General features: G+C 41.0%; 1 protein-coding gene across 2 annotated transcripts in view; it reads right to left on the reverse strand.

Annotated features, from left to right (window-relative positions):
* The window catches only part of COLQ (collagen like tail subunit of asymmetric acetylcholinesterase), a 131,499-nt gene extending 118,534 nt beyond the window's left edge, over positions 1-12,965 (reverse strand). The window contains exon 1 of one of the 2 annotated variants that reach the window (XM_056519909.1): positions 12,431-12,965. In XM_056519909.1, the coding sequence (XP_056375884.1) occupies positions 12,431-12,536 (106 nt within the window). In that variant the 5' untranslated portion in view covers positions 12,537-12,965. The remainder of the gene's footprint in view (positions 1-12,430) is intronic. The other variant, XM_056519910.1, reaches the window with a different exon arrangement.
* Positions 12,966-14,166: the final 1,201 nt, after the last annotated feature.

Here is a 14,166-nt window from a genome sequence, read left to right on the forward strand (position 1 = left end):
TAATTTAGAGGATATTTAACCCCCTAGGGTTATTCGTTGTGTTAGAGTACAATTGCCAGCACCATTTCTATGTTTCTCGTGCTTGTCTATCCCCAGTAGTTCAATATAGTTACAGTTACTAAAATATAAATATAATCAAATAAAGTTGCTTACAGAAAAGTCTGATACACTTGTTCTGTATGGAGATATCATAACCGTCTTTATGTTATTGTTTATGTTGTTGACAAATTATCATGCTGTGTTTCCACTGTTGAAATGATTTTAATGCTGTTTAACAAACACAGAATCGCTGCACCATGACTGCTCAGCAGATGCCAATTATCGTGCTCTTCTGCAGCTGGCACAAATTAAGATCTGCAGTATAAGAGGTCTGAAAAGTCTCCTTACCTGCCAAAACTGTACAATTAACATATTAAGGCTGGATTTACATATGCCCTGCGATCTAGCATACTTGACATATGGCATGGCTGCAGCCAGCAGATGACAAAACATTACATGCAGCATTTTGTTTTATTCCTATGCAACCTTGCCAGAGGGCAACTTTGATGGATGGTCTACAGGTCCGACACTATACCCAGCTTGTTGCATCTGGTGTTCCAATTTGTGGGACATATGTGTGCAGGCCCTAAAACTTTCCATGCACGTGGGCCTTTTATCAGCCACAACATTGCTGATCAAAGTCTTACTGAATCGTTCACAGAACTGATCATATCGGCAACATGCCATACTAAACTGGCAGATTACTGTGGTAAATACTGTGAAAAATAATGAAAAAAATTATAAAAATTCACAATGAGCTTACGCAGTGGTAAATTATATGTAAAAATTAGTCAGTCAATCATGTCATATACTGTTTTTTTCGGCCACCAATGGCTGAAAAAAAAATCCAGCAGAGCCAGTCACATTTTTGTAGACTTCTGTGCATTATAGAAGTCTACAGTCTCCTGAATAACAGCACTCTCAGGCAAAATGTCTCTTCACCTAAAATTTAATGCAGTGGATGTGGTACTTCATGCACACAACACAAATCTGCATGTTGCCTTACACAAAATATTTGTCTAGCATTAAATATTGAAGATAATTTTATGATATTCATAGCATAGTTATATAGGGCATGCAAACTGATGGGGGTAGGGATCATTGAAGACCTTCTCTCCAACAGGGCAAACTAAGGGACTATTCCCACTACGGTCTGGGCGAAGATCCCATCTGTAGTGGGTGCCCAGACTGTAGTGTGGGCCCATGCACACTGAGGAAATTCAGTGAGGAATTTCCTTGCTGAATTTTCCCAGTGAATCCACACCACCCAAATTTCTCTACAGGGGAAAAAAGATTTGGAAATAAAAGTCCTATTGACGAATGGGCTTTTCTGAGGGGATTATGCAGAAAGAATAAACATGTTTATTCTTTTGGTTAAATCGAATTTCACATTAAAAGTTTAGCTACAGAACTTCAGACATGTGAAAAATATTAATGATTCCCTCCAAAAAATGCACACTTCAAACTAAAAATATAAAAAAACATATATAAATTTTATTATTGAGACTAAAAATATATGAAATACATACAAAAAGAAGATGTTATAAATGGCAAAAGCTACATAAAAAAACAGACACAACTGCAGGTAAGTTTTATTAAAAAAAAAAACATAAGGTATCTATGCAAGTAGTAAACAAAGTCTACAAAACCAATAGTAATATGCTATGGCAGATGGAGCAAATAATGACAGCTAAATGTGAGGGCAGGGATAAGTGCAGCCCTGAGCTTGCCCAGACCTCTGTTTCTGGCTTTTGGGGTGCCCATCTCTTTAATAGGATGGCCCCAACCACAGTGCCAGTCCCTTCTCTACTAAAAAGTGCAGGGCGTAGCAATGTCCAATACACATAAACACTGTACAGAAGTCAGGGAAGTAGGTCAGGACACAATGGGTTAACAGGCACAGAGGTAGAAAAAAAAACACAGGGAATAAACAGACAGATAAAGACAAATCAGATGGGCAAATCCTAGAGAGCAGGGCAGTACCATTTCGGAAAACAGAGAAAAGTCAGGTCAGTTAGCTAAGGTCAGAATACACAGGATAAATATATAACATGGAACAGGAGCTAGAGCAAATAGAAAACTTTAACACAGACAGGTGAGTAAAAAACTTACTGAGGCTATAGAGTCCACCTGAAAAGGGAGTAGACACTGAGGCCAGATGTAATTGGCTCTTTTGTCTGTAGTGTGCGTGAGCCTTAAGGGAGTGAGCCAGGGCAAGAAAAAGTGGGCCATCTATTAATTAGATGGTGAGATGTAGTAGCATGATCCAGCAACAGTGGGAAACCTCATTCACTATGAAGGAGATTTATCATTCTTTTCAAATGTACGGCTTTTATATGACATTTTTTTAAACTTACTTTTGCTTACTTGCGACCTATTTATCACATAGTTACACGACCTTGATAAATAAATTGCACGTAAGCAAAACCCAGGAAACCCGCTTACAAAAGCATTTTTTAAAGCAGAAAAGCTTTCCCTTATGTTAATAGCCGAAGTTCTTTATCTACCCTTTATTACCAGTAGCGTTGCTAGAGAGTGACGGGGAGGGGGGGTGGGGGGGGGGGGGGGCGTACTGCATCAGTGACACCCTGCCTGGCCTGCCTGGCACTAAATAGCTGCACTCCAACTATCCCGCAACAACCCATCCACCCTCCTCAGAAGTAAAAAAATATTAAAAACATACTATGCCGCACCATGAATATCCGTACTCTGGAGGTTTTTTTGTTTGATTTTGAGCCCGTATTTTGTGATGTTGGTGGGCGGAGTCTTCCGTCGCTGCGCTGAGGCCAGAGTTTACGTCAGGAAGCAAGACAGCACAGCACCAACAGGCACATAAACAATAGTGAAGCCACAAAAAAAAAAAGGCTCGGTACGTTACTCACCCCAATATGTTCATGAAGCTGTATTACTATGGATGTTTCTTTTTTTTTTTTTAAGGAAAAATTTTAGTGCCACATATAGGTTATTTACGTAGTCTGTAAAAATTCATTTTTAACACAACATTAATTTTAAAATTTTGTGGGTACGCCAGCATGTACGTGTCCTAAAATTAACAAGATGTGCAGTGTGTATTTTCAACCTTAAGATTAATAGTTATTAGTTATATAATAATTTTTTTCTATAATTAACATTAATGCAGTAGCTTTGTTTCATGATGCAGAATAAGAACAGTTGTTAAAGTGGATGTTAATGTCCTTTTCTGCACTTTCTGTAAGCCAGGTAGGGCCTGGAATACATATGCGACTTTTAAACGGAGATGTGACTATCGCATGTGATAAATACATGACCTCTGCAAAGTAAAAAAAAAAAATTACAGTGGTCCCTCAACATACGATGGTAATTTGTTCCAAACGACCCATCGTTTGTCGAATCCATCGTATGTTGAGGGATCCGTGCAATGTAAAGTATAGGAAGCTGTACTCACCTGTCCCCACCACTCCGGACCAGGTCCTCACCGCTCCCGATGCTGTCCAAGGGGCTCCCAATGCTGTCCCGCTGCTCCGGGGTCTTCTTCACGATCCTCCGGCTTCTTCCGCATCTTCTGCAGGGTCCGGGCCTCGCTTTCTGGTGATGTTATTACGCTGCTGCGCCGGCGCGGCGTGCGTAGTGACGTAATAAGGACGCCAGAAAGCGAGGCCCGGACCCTGGAGAAGATGCAGAAGATGCCGGAGGATCGTGAAGTGGACCCGGAGCAGCGGGAATAGGTAGGCAAATCTGCCTGGGATGCTTAAACTGCTATCCGACAGCAGCTTAAGCATTTTGCGCTGTCGGATAGCAGTTAATGCGATGGCCCCGACATATAAAAGCATCGTATGTCGATGCTGACATCGACACGCGATGGCCTCTGAGAGGCCATCGTATGTCGATTTTATCATATGTCGGAGCCATCGCAGGACGGGGGGTTACTGTACTACGTGAGCAGATTTCCGAAATGTGCTTTGAAATAGGCAAAAATCAAAAAGTCGCAGCATGTATAGAAAGGTCGCATATGCGCAAGTACGCACAACTTTTTTACGGAAAAAAATCTACTACGGAGCTTGATAAAGTGCAAAAAGGGATTATTCCTATGACACAAGTAGAACCTTATTTAACCCCTTAAGGACCAAGGACGTACCGGTACGTCCTTGGTCCTGCTCTTCTGATATAACGCGGGGTTACACAGTAACCCCGCGTCATATCACGGCGGGCCCGGCATCATAGTGAAGCCGGGACCCGCCTCTAATAGCGCGCATCGCCGATCACGGTGCCGCGCGCTATTAACCCTTTAGCCGCGCGCTCAGAGCTGAGCCGCGCGGCTAAAAGTGAAAGTTCCCGGCTAGCTCAGTCGGGCTGTTCGGGATAGCCGCGGCTAATCGCGGCATCCCGAACAGCTGACAGGACAGCGGGAGGGCCCCTTCCTGCCTCCTCGCTGTCCGATCACCGAATGACTGCTCAGTGCCTGAGATCCAGGCCTGAGCAGTCATGCGGCAGAATCGTTGATCACTGGTTTCTTATGAGAAACCAGTGATCAATGATGGAGATCAGTGTGTGCAGTGTTATAGGTCCCTATGGGACCTATAACACTGCAAAAAAAAAGTGAATAAAGATCATTTAACTCCTCCCCTCTTAAAAGTTTGAATCACCCCCCTTTTCCAATAAAAAAAAAAAACACAGTGTAAAAAAAAATAAACATATATGGTATCACCGCGTGCGGAAATGTCCGAATTATAAAAATATATCATTAATTAAACCGCTCGGTCAATGGCGTGCGCGCAAAAAAATTCCAAAGTCCAAAATAGCGCATTTTTGGTCACTTTTTATATCATTTAAAAATCAATAAGTCCTATCAATGCAAAAATGGTACCGTTAAAAACTTCAGATCACGGCGCAAAAAATGAGCCCTCATACCGCCCCATACACGGAAAAATAAAAAAGTTATAGGGGTCAGAAGATGACAATTTTAAATGTATTAATTTTCCTGCATGTAGTTATGATTTTTTGCAGAAGTCCGACAAAATCAAACCTATATAAGTAGGGTATCTTTTTAATCGTATGGACCTACAGAATAAATATCAGGTGTCATTTTTACCGAAAAATGTACTACGTAGAAACGGAAGCCCCCAAAAGTTACAAAACAGCTTTTTTATTCAATTTTGTCGCACAATGATTTTTTTTCCCGTTTCACCATATATTTTTGGGCAAAATGACTGATGTCATTACAAAGTAGAATTGGTGGTGCAAAAAATAAGCCATCATATGGATTTTTAGGTGCAAAATTGAAAGAGTTATGATTTTTTAAAGGCAAGGAGCAAAAAACGGAAAAACCCCCGGTCCTTAAGGGGTTAATGTCCTTTATAAGATCAGACATTTATGTTGAAAGTAGTTAACTAACTCTGTAATTCCCTTTTTTTATCTTTGCTGCTATTTTATAGTTTGTGATTCATTTTGAATCTCACCAATGTATTGGTAAGTACTTTCAAAATTTTTATTCCTTTCTTGCCTTAAAGACATTTCAGAGGTTTCTGAACTGTGACTACAATTAAGGCTACTGCTAGTGTTCTATACTTTTGGCGTACGTCAGCTTCTCTTATCTTTACTTGGAAGAGCTAAAGATGGGAGACTGACTTGAATTAAAGGAATTACAATATCACAGATCAGTTTATAATATTGTTTTATCAGCTGTTAATATTCCTATGACCTTTGATAGCATAATTTAAGGAAATTTAGGGAACTATAGAGGACATTCACTGCAGTGCTTCTTGTTGAAAATAATAACATTCAGGACCCTTTCCAAATTTCACAAGATGTTGGATTTAGTCCCACCAATATGTCTTCTTTCACTTCCGGTAGTTATTTACATATTGATTCCTGAGACTGTATTGATATGTTATCGTTGTCTGATTTAGGATTATCAAAGGTATAGAAGGAAAAGAATGTATATCCGCACTCACCACCGGGAACGTCATTCGATGCTCCTACATGGAGCAAACGGCGGGACCGAGGTCCCGCCGTTTACTCCATGTGGGAGCATTGAATGCCGTTCCCGGTGGTGAGTGTGGATATACATTCTTTTCCTTCTATACCTTTGATATTACAAGCCTGTCTCTGTACATATCCTAGCATCGTCGCCACCCTGCTTACTAGTCCAACTGACATTTGTAACCCCAGAGCTGCCGTATGCATTTAGTGCCATCCTATACCTGTTTCTCACACGTATGACTTAGTACTATATGTCTATTTCTTAAGTTTTTCTGTTTTTCTTAATAAAAACAATTGAAACAGAAAAAGTAAAATTTTTCATTCAATTGCTATTTTGCAGTAGGTGCCCTTAAGTAAAACTCTGGATAAATGTGCAGAAATACAAGTGACAAAGACAAATGTGCATTTCTCTAAATGTATCACCATGATCCTATAGTGGCTGATGCTGGGCATGTGCATGAACACTGCCAGGGTAGATGGTACAGCCCTTGATCTTGGGCCCAAAAACTAAGGCCCGGCTCACATCTGCATCGGAGCTCCATTTGAGAGCTCCATCGCCTAGCAAATTTCAATGACAAACAATGGACCTGGGCGGACCTTTGCACAATAGATGCCAATGTATCCTGAAGGATCGCATTAACACTGAAAGGGGACAGTTGAATTTTTGTCTAGTATCCTTGTTCTGTAAAATGTGATGGAAAAACAAAATGCAGCCTCATTTTTTGGGAAATATCTGCATGCAAAATACAATAGGGCAAAATGCAATTATGATTAAGAATAGGGGTATAAAAAACTAAAAGTGGCCCTGTTCTATGTTTTACAAAGAGCCTCATGGTCTCCTCTGTTGTGTCGTGAGTTGTATGCACTGTTTGGCTTTGAAAAAAAATGTATTATTTCATAAGCCTGGACATAATATCAGTATATGTTTTCACCTATACTAGATGCCATACTGTGATATCATAGCACAGGAATAACACACACAAAAAGTCACCACTACACTGTGACATCACTGTTGGCATAATTCCTGTGCTGTAACACCGTGAATAAATCATTTCTGTATAGTGTCATCGCTGTCATTTATCACTGTGCACATTATCCATGTGCTGTGACATCACTGCGTATATTATATGTGTCTTCTATGTCTATAATCCTAATATTATGACATCACTGTGCATTATCTATGGGCATAAGTAAGACCAAAATAATGCAAGTTCTGAACTTGCTCTGAAGCTTGTTATACTAAGGTGGGGCCCTGCTCTGGGATCCCATGGTTATGTATTATGTACCCAATGCAGTATAAATAATGGCTTTTAATAGGTGGATATTGTCAAAAGACATTTGCAGGTTTAGGTTAACATTAAAGGGGTATTCCAGGAAAAAACTTTTTTTTTTAGATCAACTGGCTCCAGAAAGTTAAACAGATTTGTAAATTACTTCTATAAAAAATTTGTAATCCTTTCAATAATTATCAGCTGCTGAAGTTGAGTTGTTGTTTTCTGTCTGGCAACAGTGCTCTCTGCTGACATCTCTGCTTGTCTCGGGAACTGCACAGAGTAGAAGAGGTTTGCTATGGGGATTTGCTTCTAAACTGGGCGGTTCCCGAGACACGAGTCATCAACTTCAGCAGCTCATAAGTACTGAAAGGATTAGGATTTTTTAATAGAAGTAATTTACAAATCTTTCTGGAGCCAGTTGATATATAAAAAAAATAATTTTTTTCCTCGATAACCCCTTTAATTGTAGGTCAGATGCATGTTGAACACACGCCGCAGCACTATGCACACCTAAAACAATATGGGGGAGATTTAAGTGCCCATAGCAACCAATCAGATTTCTTCTCTCATTTTGACAGGCCTCTTGATGAAAGAAGTAATCTGGTTGCTATAGGCAACTGCACCACTCTTCCTCTACACAGGTTTTGATAAGTCTACCTATATTTTTACAGCCCACCTCCCCATTCAGCTCTATCTGTAGACAGATCTGTTTGGATATACTGGAGTTATAACACCTCCCCTGAGGCTGTGTTGACATGTTGTATTTTTGTAGATTTTTCTCAGTATTTTTGCTGGAATTGCCATAAAGTCGCAAAAGTCATTGTATGAACACAGCCTGAAGACTTCAAATCTTCATAACACACTGCATTTGTGAGTATAGGTCAAACCATTCTCTCTTTATTGCACCAGAAGTGCATAGAATGTGAATTGACACAAACTCACCTGCCTGCACACCAGCAACCAGCCTGGTTAGGTTGATCTAATTAGCTGATTTACAGTAATGAGTCTCCACCCTCTCTCTTTTTACCTTTGCCGAGCCAGTGGCTTCTTGGGAAATGTAGGCAGCGTGTGATAATACAAATCAATATGGCTGAAAACCCACTCACTTCAGCTAAAACAGGTAAGTACAAGGCATAGACAAGAACCTCTTTATTATTCCATAATAGCCTATGCTGCAATATATAAAGAAAAAAGAATTTCCTAGATTTCTTCTGTATGTTCTTTCTTCTGTATATTTACTAAACAAACAACAGCAAATGTTAAAAAGAACCAAAGTAAAATAAAAAGAAAAGAATTGACAGTGTTAGTCTAGGAAGCCTCTTCTTAGTGCCGAAGGCTGAATGGCTATGCTTCTGCTGTTTGGCACTGGATGCCAATGCAATACTAGTATGTCTCTAATTTAATAACAGGTGGCACTGTCTCATTTTATATATATATATATATATATATATATATATATATATATATATATATGAAACACATTCAATTCACAATAGGCTCCATCATATCATAAACACATAATGCTATTGTTTTACTACGGGATATAAAACAGCAATTGTATTTTACTTTCTAGGAATATGGCTCAGAACCAAACAGTAGTACATCTAAGTCTAGGCTTATTTACCAATTCCTTATCCAGGGAAGACAGGAAAACAGGAAGCTAAAAAAGATTAGAGTTGTTGATATATACAAGCAATGTTACATCCAAAAACGTGATATCCTATTGCTACAATCTACATTAAAGGGGTACTCCCGCGGAAAACTTTTTTTTTTTTTTTAAATCAACTGGTGACAGAAAGTTAATCAAATTTGTAAATTACTTCTGTTAAAAAATCTTAATCCTTCCAGTACTTATTAGCTGCTGAATACTATAGAGGAAATGGTTTTCTTTTTGGAACACAGAGCTCTCTGCTGACATCATGACCACAGTGCTCTCTGCTGACATCTCTGTCCATTTTAAGAACTGTCCAGAGTAGGAGAAAATCCCCATAGCAAACATATGCTACTCTGGACAGTTCCTAAAATGGACAGAGATGTCAGCAGAGAGCACTGTGCTCATGATGTCAGCAGAGAGCTCTGTGTTCCAAAAAGAAAACCATATTCCTCTGTAGTATACAGACCCTAAAAAGTACTGGAAAGATTAAGATTTTTTTGATAGAAGTAATTTACAAATCTGTTTAACTTTTTGGCACCAGTTGAGTTAAAAAAAATTCCACGGGAGTATCCCTTTAATTATACCCAATAATTGATAAAAATTACATAGGTAGCAAATTCATTGATGTCATTGTGGGAATGAGATGACCTATAGTAAAGAAAGTTTTACATGAGTGACAATTTTCTCATATTCTTCCAACAATTATTTTAAAGGTTGTGTTCACACCACTTTATTGCTGTCTATTTAACATACAAATGTTATAGGGAAAATGGATGTTAAAAACAAATTCTGCTCTATTCCCTACAGCATAATCCTTTTCCCACTGTCTAACATTACAAAAAAAAAAAAAAAAATGGACCATAATTGCATACAGCAAAATTAAACGCACCGTACCGGAAACTAAAATGCTTTGTGAACCCCCACCCAATAGACTTTTTTATTTTTTATTTTTCCAATTACAAAACACGATTACACGTTCATTTACAATATAACATATTTCTTTTACATTTTTCCTCCCTCCCCTCCCCACCCAATAGACTTAAAAAGAGAGCTATGTGTGTCATTTATAGAATTGTATCTGCAGTGATCAGATCCCCCCCCTACCCCCCCCCCCCCCCCCCTGCACCATCAGGCTTTAGGTGATATTTCCATACGTAAATTTATAGTTTAGCAAAAATAATGCACACAGCATGATAAATATGCAACTTCTACAGCATTGTAGACACACTTCTCCCCCTTATGCACCAATATAGCTAGCGTTCTTGTACACAAAAAGTGGTACGCACCTTCATCAACCCCACTAAGCCATGTCCCCTTCTTTATATCCAAACAGAACTGTCAGATGTGATGTGTCAAAAAATAATAAGAGGACAAATTTGTTGCCCTCCAAGATTATTGCTTAGTAGATCTTGTGTCTCTTACATGTACATTGGGTTCACTATTACAATTATAAGCCCAATCAAGCTGCTGATGATTTAATATGGAGATGATCATTCGCATTGTTCCCAAAGGAAAATGACATCAAAGTCCATTAGTAAAATAGAATGCTGCTATTCCTCCCATTATGGGACCTTGCATAAAATCGTAAGACTAGGGCTGCACAGAGACTTTTTATTTCATAGCATCACCGCTGTGGTCTACAAGATTGCATATCAATGTTTGTGATCTGTGATAGGCAAAAATCAGTAGTTAAACGAGTATTTTCCAACCGGGGGAGTCTCCAGCTGTTGCAAAACTACAAATCCCAGCATGCCCAGACAGCAATAGGCTATCCCTCCCATTATGGGACCTTTTCTAAAATCTTAAGACTAGGGCTACACAAAGACTGTTTCTTGTAGCGCTAAGTATTGGGTTTAACTATTGAGTGACCGCTGCGGTCTACAAAATTGCATATAACTTTGTTTGTGTTTCTGCAGCTCGATAGTTAAAATCAATGTGTAACATTACAAAAAAAAAAATTGTAAGATGAGAATTTCCCAACCGGGTATGCTTCAAGCTGTTGCAAAACTACAACTCCCAGAATGCCCGGACAGCCTTTGGCTGTCCGGGCATGCTGGGAGTCGTAGTTTTGCAACAGCTGGAGGCACCCAAGGTTGGGAAACACTTGGTTAGGGTATGTTCATATGGCAGAATTTCAGCACCTAATTGCTGTCAGCGCATTGAGGCGGCGCATTTAGACAGCACAATTCCAGAGCGGACATTCTGCACATTTTACACCCGTGTGAACACAACATTAGACAGACTGATAATTATCCCAAAAGTCAATTTGTCAAACACACCCTAAAAACAAGGTCTGCAGTGCGAAGTGATAACTGAATGAATCCATATACTTATGTTCACATTTAGCAAATTTGCCTAATTATCTGAATGGGGGGGGGGGGGGGGCAGGTTACAGAAATCCTTACAACCTCATTATTTTTTTGCAACAAATCTGCCATGTTTGACTATACCCTAAGGGTACGTTCACACGTGCAGATTTTTTAGCGGGTTTTCCGCTGCGTATTTGAAAGTGGGCGGGCTCTTCTCGGCTGTCCGCAGCAGATTTTCCGCGGCGGAATTTACGCTGCAGAAAATCCGCCACAGTCCTTACTGACTTCAATGGGGCTTGCGGCGGATTTTCCGCAGTGTACATTCCACCGCGGAAAATCTGCTGCGGACATCCGAGAAGAGCCCGTCCCCTTTCCAATACGCAGCGGAAAACTCGCAAAAAAATCAGCGCGTGTGAACATACCCTTAGACAGCATACCCCAACATGTGCCTCTCCAGCTGCTGCAAATCTACAACTCCCATCATTCCATGATGGAAACATGATGGCCGTAATAGCTTTGCAACAACTGGAGAGCCACATATTGGGGAATGCTGCCTATAGACAACAGAAACCTTCACTGCAGAGAAGAATTAGTCAGTGTCATATTCAGCTTCAGGAACTTCATTATTCTGATCTTTTTACGTAGCGATTATATAATATACTGGGTTGTTATTACTATTTTATGTTTTCTTTTTTTTTTTTTTTTTTATTTGTTTTGCAATCATTAACCATATCATTCCAGGGCTATGAAATATGTTACATAAAGGTAAATATTGGATCAGCCGCCTGTATCAGCCTTCCATGATATGATAATCACTGCAGAGAATAAACCAATACCATGACCAGTAGTAGAAAACAATGCATCTCATACAGAACACTGAATATTGCATTAATAATAATAATACTAATAATAATAATAAACATTCCAATGCATGACTTAGGCTGAAGGGGGTTTCTTATCATGAGCCTTATCAGTCTATGGTGCATTGAGTCTTGTCCTAGGGTTATTAATAGAGATAATAGTATTTCCTGGTTCTCCTCTCTGGCTGCCCCTGCCCAAAATAGAAGTCCCCATGCAAACAGCCCCCTGCCCAGAACCAGTGCAGACTATGGGGGTCCCAGTGAAGGTGAAGCCCTCTGCAAGGGTCTACAGCTAGGATGGCACATGCAGAAGAATGACAGCAAACTGCTCTTTACCTGCAGGAATTGGGAAGACATTGTCAATGAAGGAAGTCTGGGAGAGGATGAAGGAGAAGAAGAGCTGGAGGTAAAATCCCATGGCCAGAAGTCTGAGCGCAAGCATGTTGGCAGCCCGGGCTGAGGGGATATGTGTGCGGCAGTGACTGTGTGCCAGTGTGTCTGTGTGCACCCCGCTGCCTCCACCCAGTGAGTGGGTGTGTATCCGAGTGCTGTGGCTGCCACCTTGAGTGTGTGTCTGAGTGACACTCGCTGTGAGTGGGTATTTCAGTGAAGTAGATGTCAGTGTGACCCCGCAGTGAGTGCCCGCCCGCCCTCAGGACGTTCCCAATGGCAGTCCTGCTGATATATATAACTCCACAGCTCGGCTGTCTGGTGAATTATGGCTCAGGAAGGGGAGTCCTCCGGACAGAGAGGTAACGCTGAGGAGGAGGCAGCCATGGAGCCCTGTGCACACTGAGGAGCCTTGCGTCACCGCCGGACGTGACAGGGAGAGCCCCAAAAGCGGTGCTAATAACCCGGCAGGGAGATGAGGTGACGTCTACTACTGATAAAATGGATAAAGTACAAGTCTATGTACTTCTGAGCTGCCAGTCGTCTGCCTCAAAGCCTTACATGCGTCTATACGTGTGTTATACCAGAGCGGCACTATCAGAGGGACACAGGACCCATTGTAATCCTAGATCTGCCTTTTGTTTTGTTTTTTACTAGCATATATGTTCCCTTAATTGGACTTTCTATAGGTACACGTAAATATATATATATATATATATATATATATATATATGTGTGTGTGTGTGTGTATATGTATATATTGAGACCTTATTGACAGAACCACTCAAAATTACATTAAAGGAGAACTCCAGAATATATAAATTGTCCCCCATACTGCCGGCAGTAAAAAACATAAAGATGTACATACCTTCCTCCGCTCCCCCGGGGCCTCCGGTAACCGGCTCCGGTCTCCGCCGTGATCCACTTCCTGGTTGCCGGTGGTCGGAGAGTCTCACTGCACTCAGCCAATCACCGGCCGCAACGAAGTCCCGACTCGGCCGCCGATAGGCTGAGCGGCAGTGTGAAGTTTTCGGCCCCGGCAGCAGGTGCCGGTGTAGTGAAGAATTTTGTGTCCTGAAGCGTTCTCACACTCAGCCTATCGCGGGTCAAGTCGGGACTTCGCGGCCGGTGATTGGCTGAGTGCAGTATGACGCGCCGACCACCGGCAACCAGGAAGAGGATCGTGGCGGAGACCGGAGCCGGTTACCGGAGGCCCCGGGGGAGCGGAGGAAGGTATGTACATCTTTATTTTTTTACTGCCGGCAGTATGGGGGACAATTTTTATATTCTGGAGTTCTCCTTTAAGGCTCTATTCACACATACAGTATCACACCGATATTTGATGCACAGGAATTGAAGCTGCAGATTTATGCTGTGTTCAGTCATTTAGTTTACATTAAACTTAAATCCTGTGCATCAAATATGCACAGAAAACTGCTAAAGGCCACTGGCTAACGCACCTGGTCTCTGGTCCCCTCAGCAACTTCCTAATTGCTGATGAAATGTAGTCCCTGCAGGAACTGCCCCACTCAGTCAGTGGTGCCTCAGTCACTGATTGGCTGACCAGGACAGTTCCTGTGGGGATGCCACATCATCAGTAGCAAGTAGAAAGTAGCCAAAAGGACCAGACACTTGCAGGAGATTTATCAATGATCCATATCAGTTTATACATTTTTGGCTTA

This window comes from Hyla sarda, chromosome 5 (genome assembly GCF_029499605.1).
Source record: "Hyla sarda isolate aHylSar1 chromosome 5, aHylSar1.hap1, whole genome shotgun sequence".
Lineage (NCBI taxonomy): Eukaryota > Metazoa > Chordata > Amphibia > Anura > Hylidae > Hyla > Hyla sarda.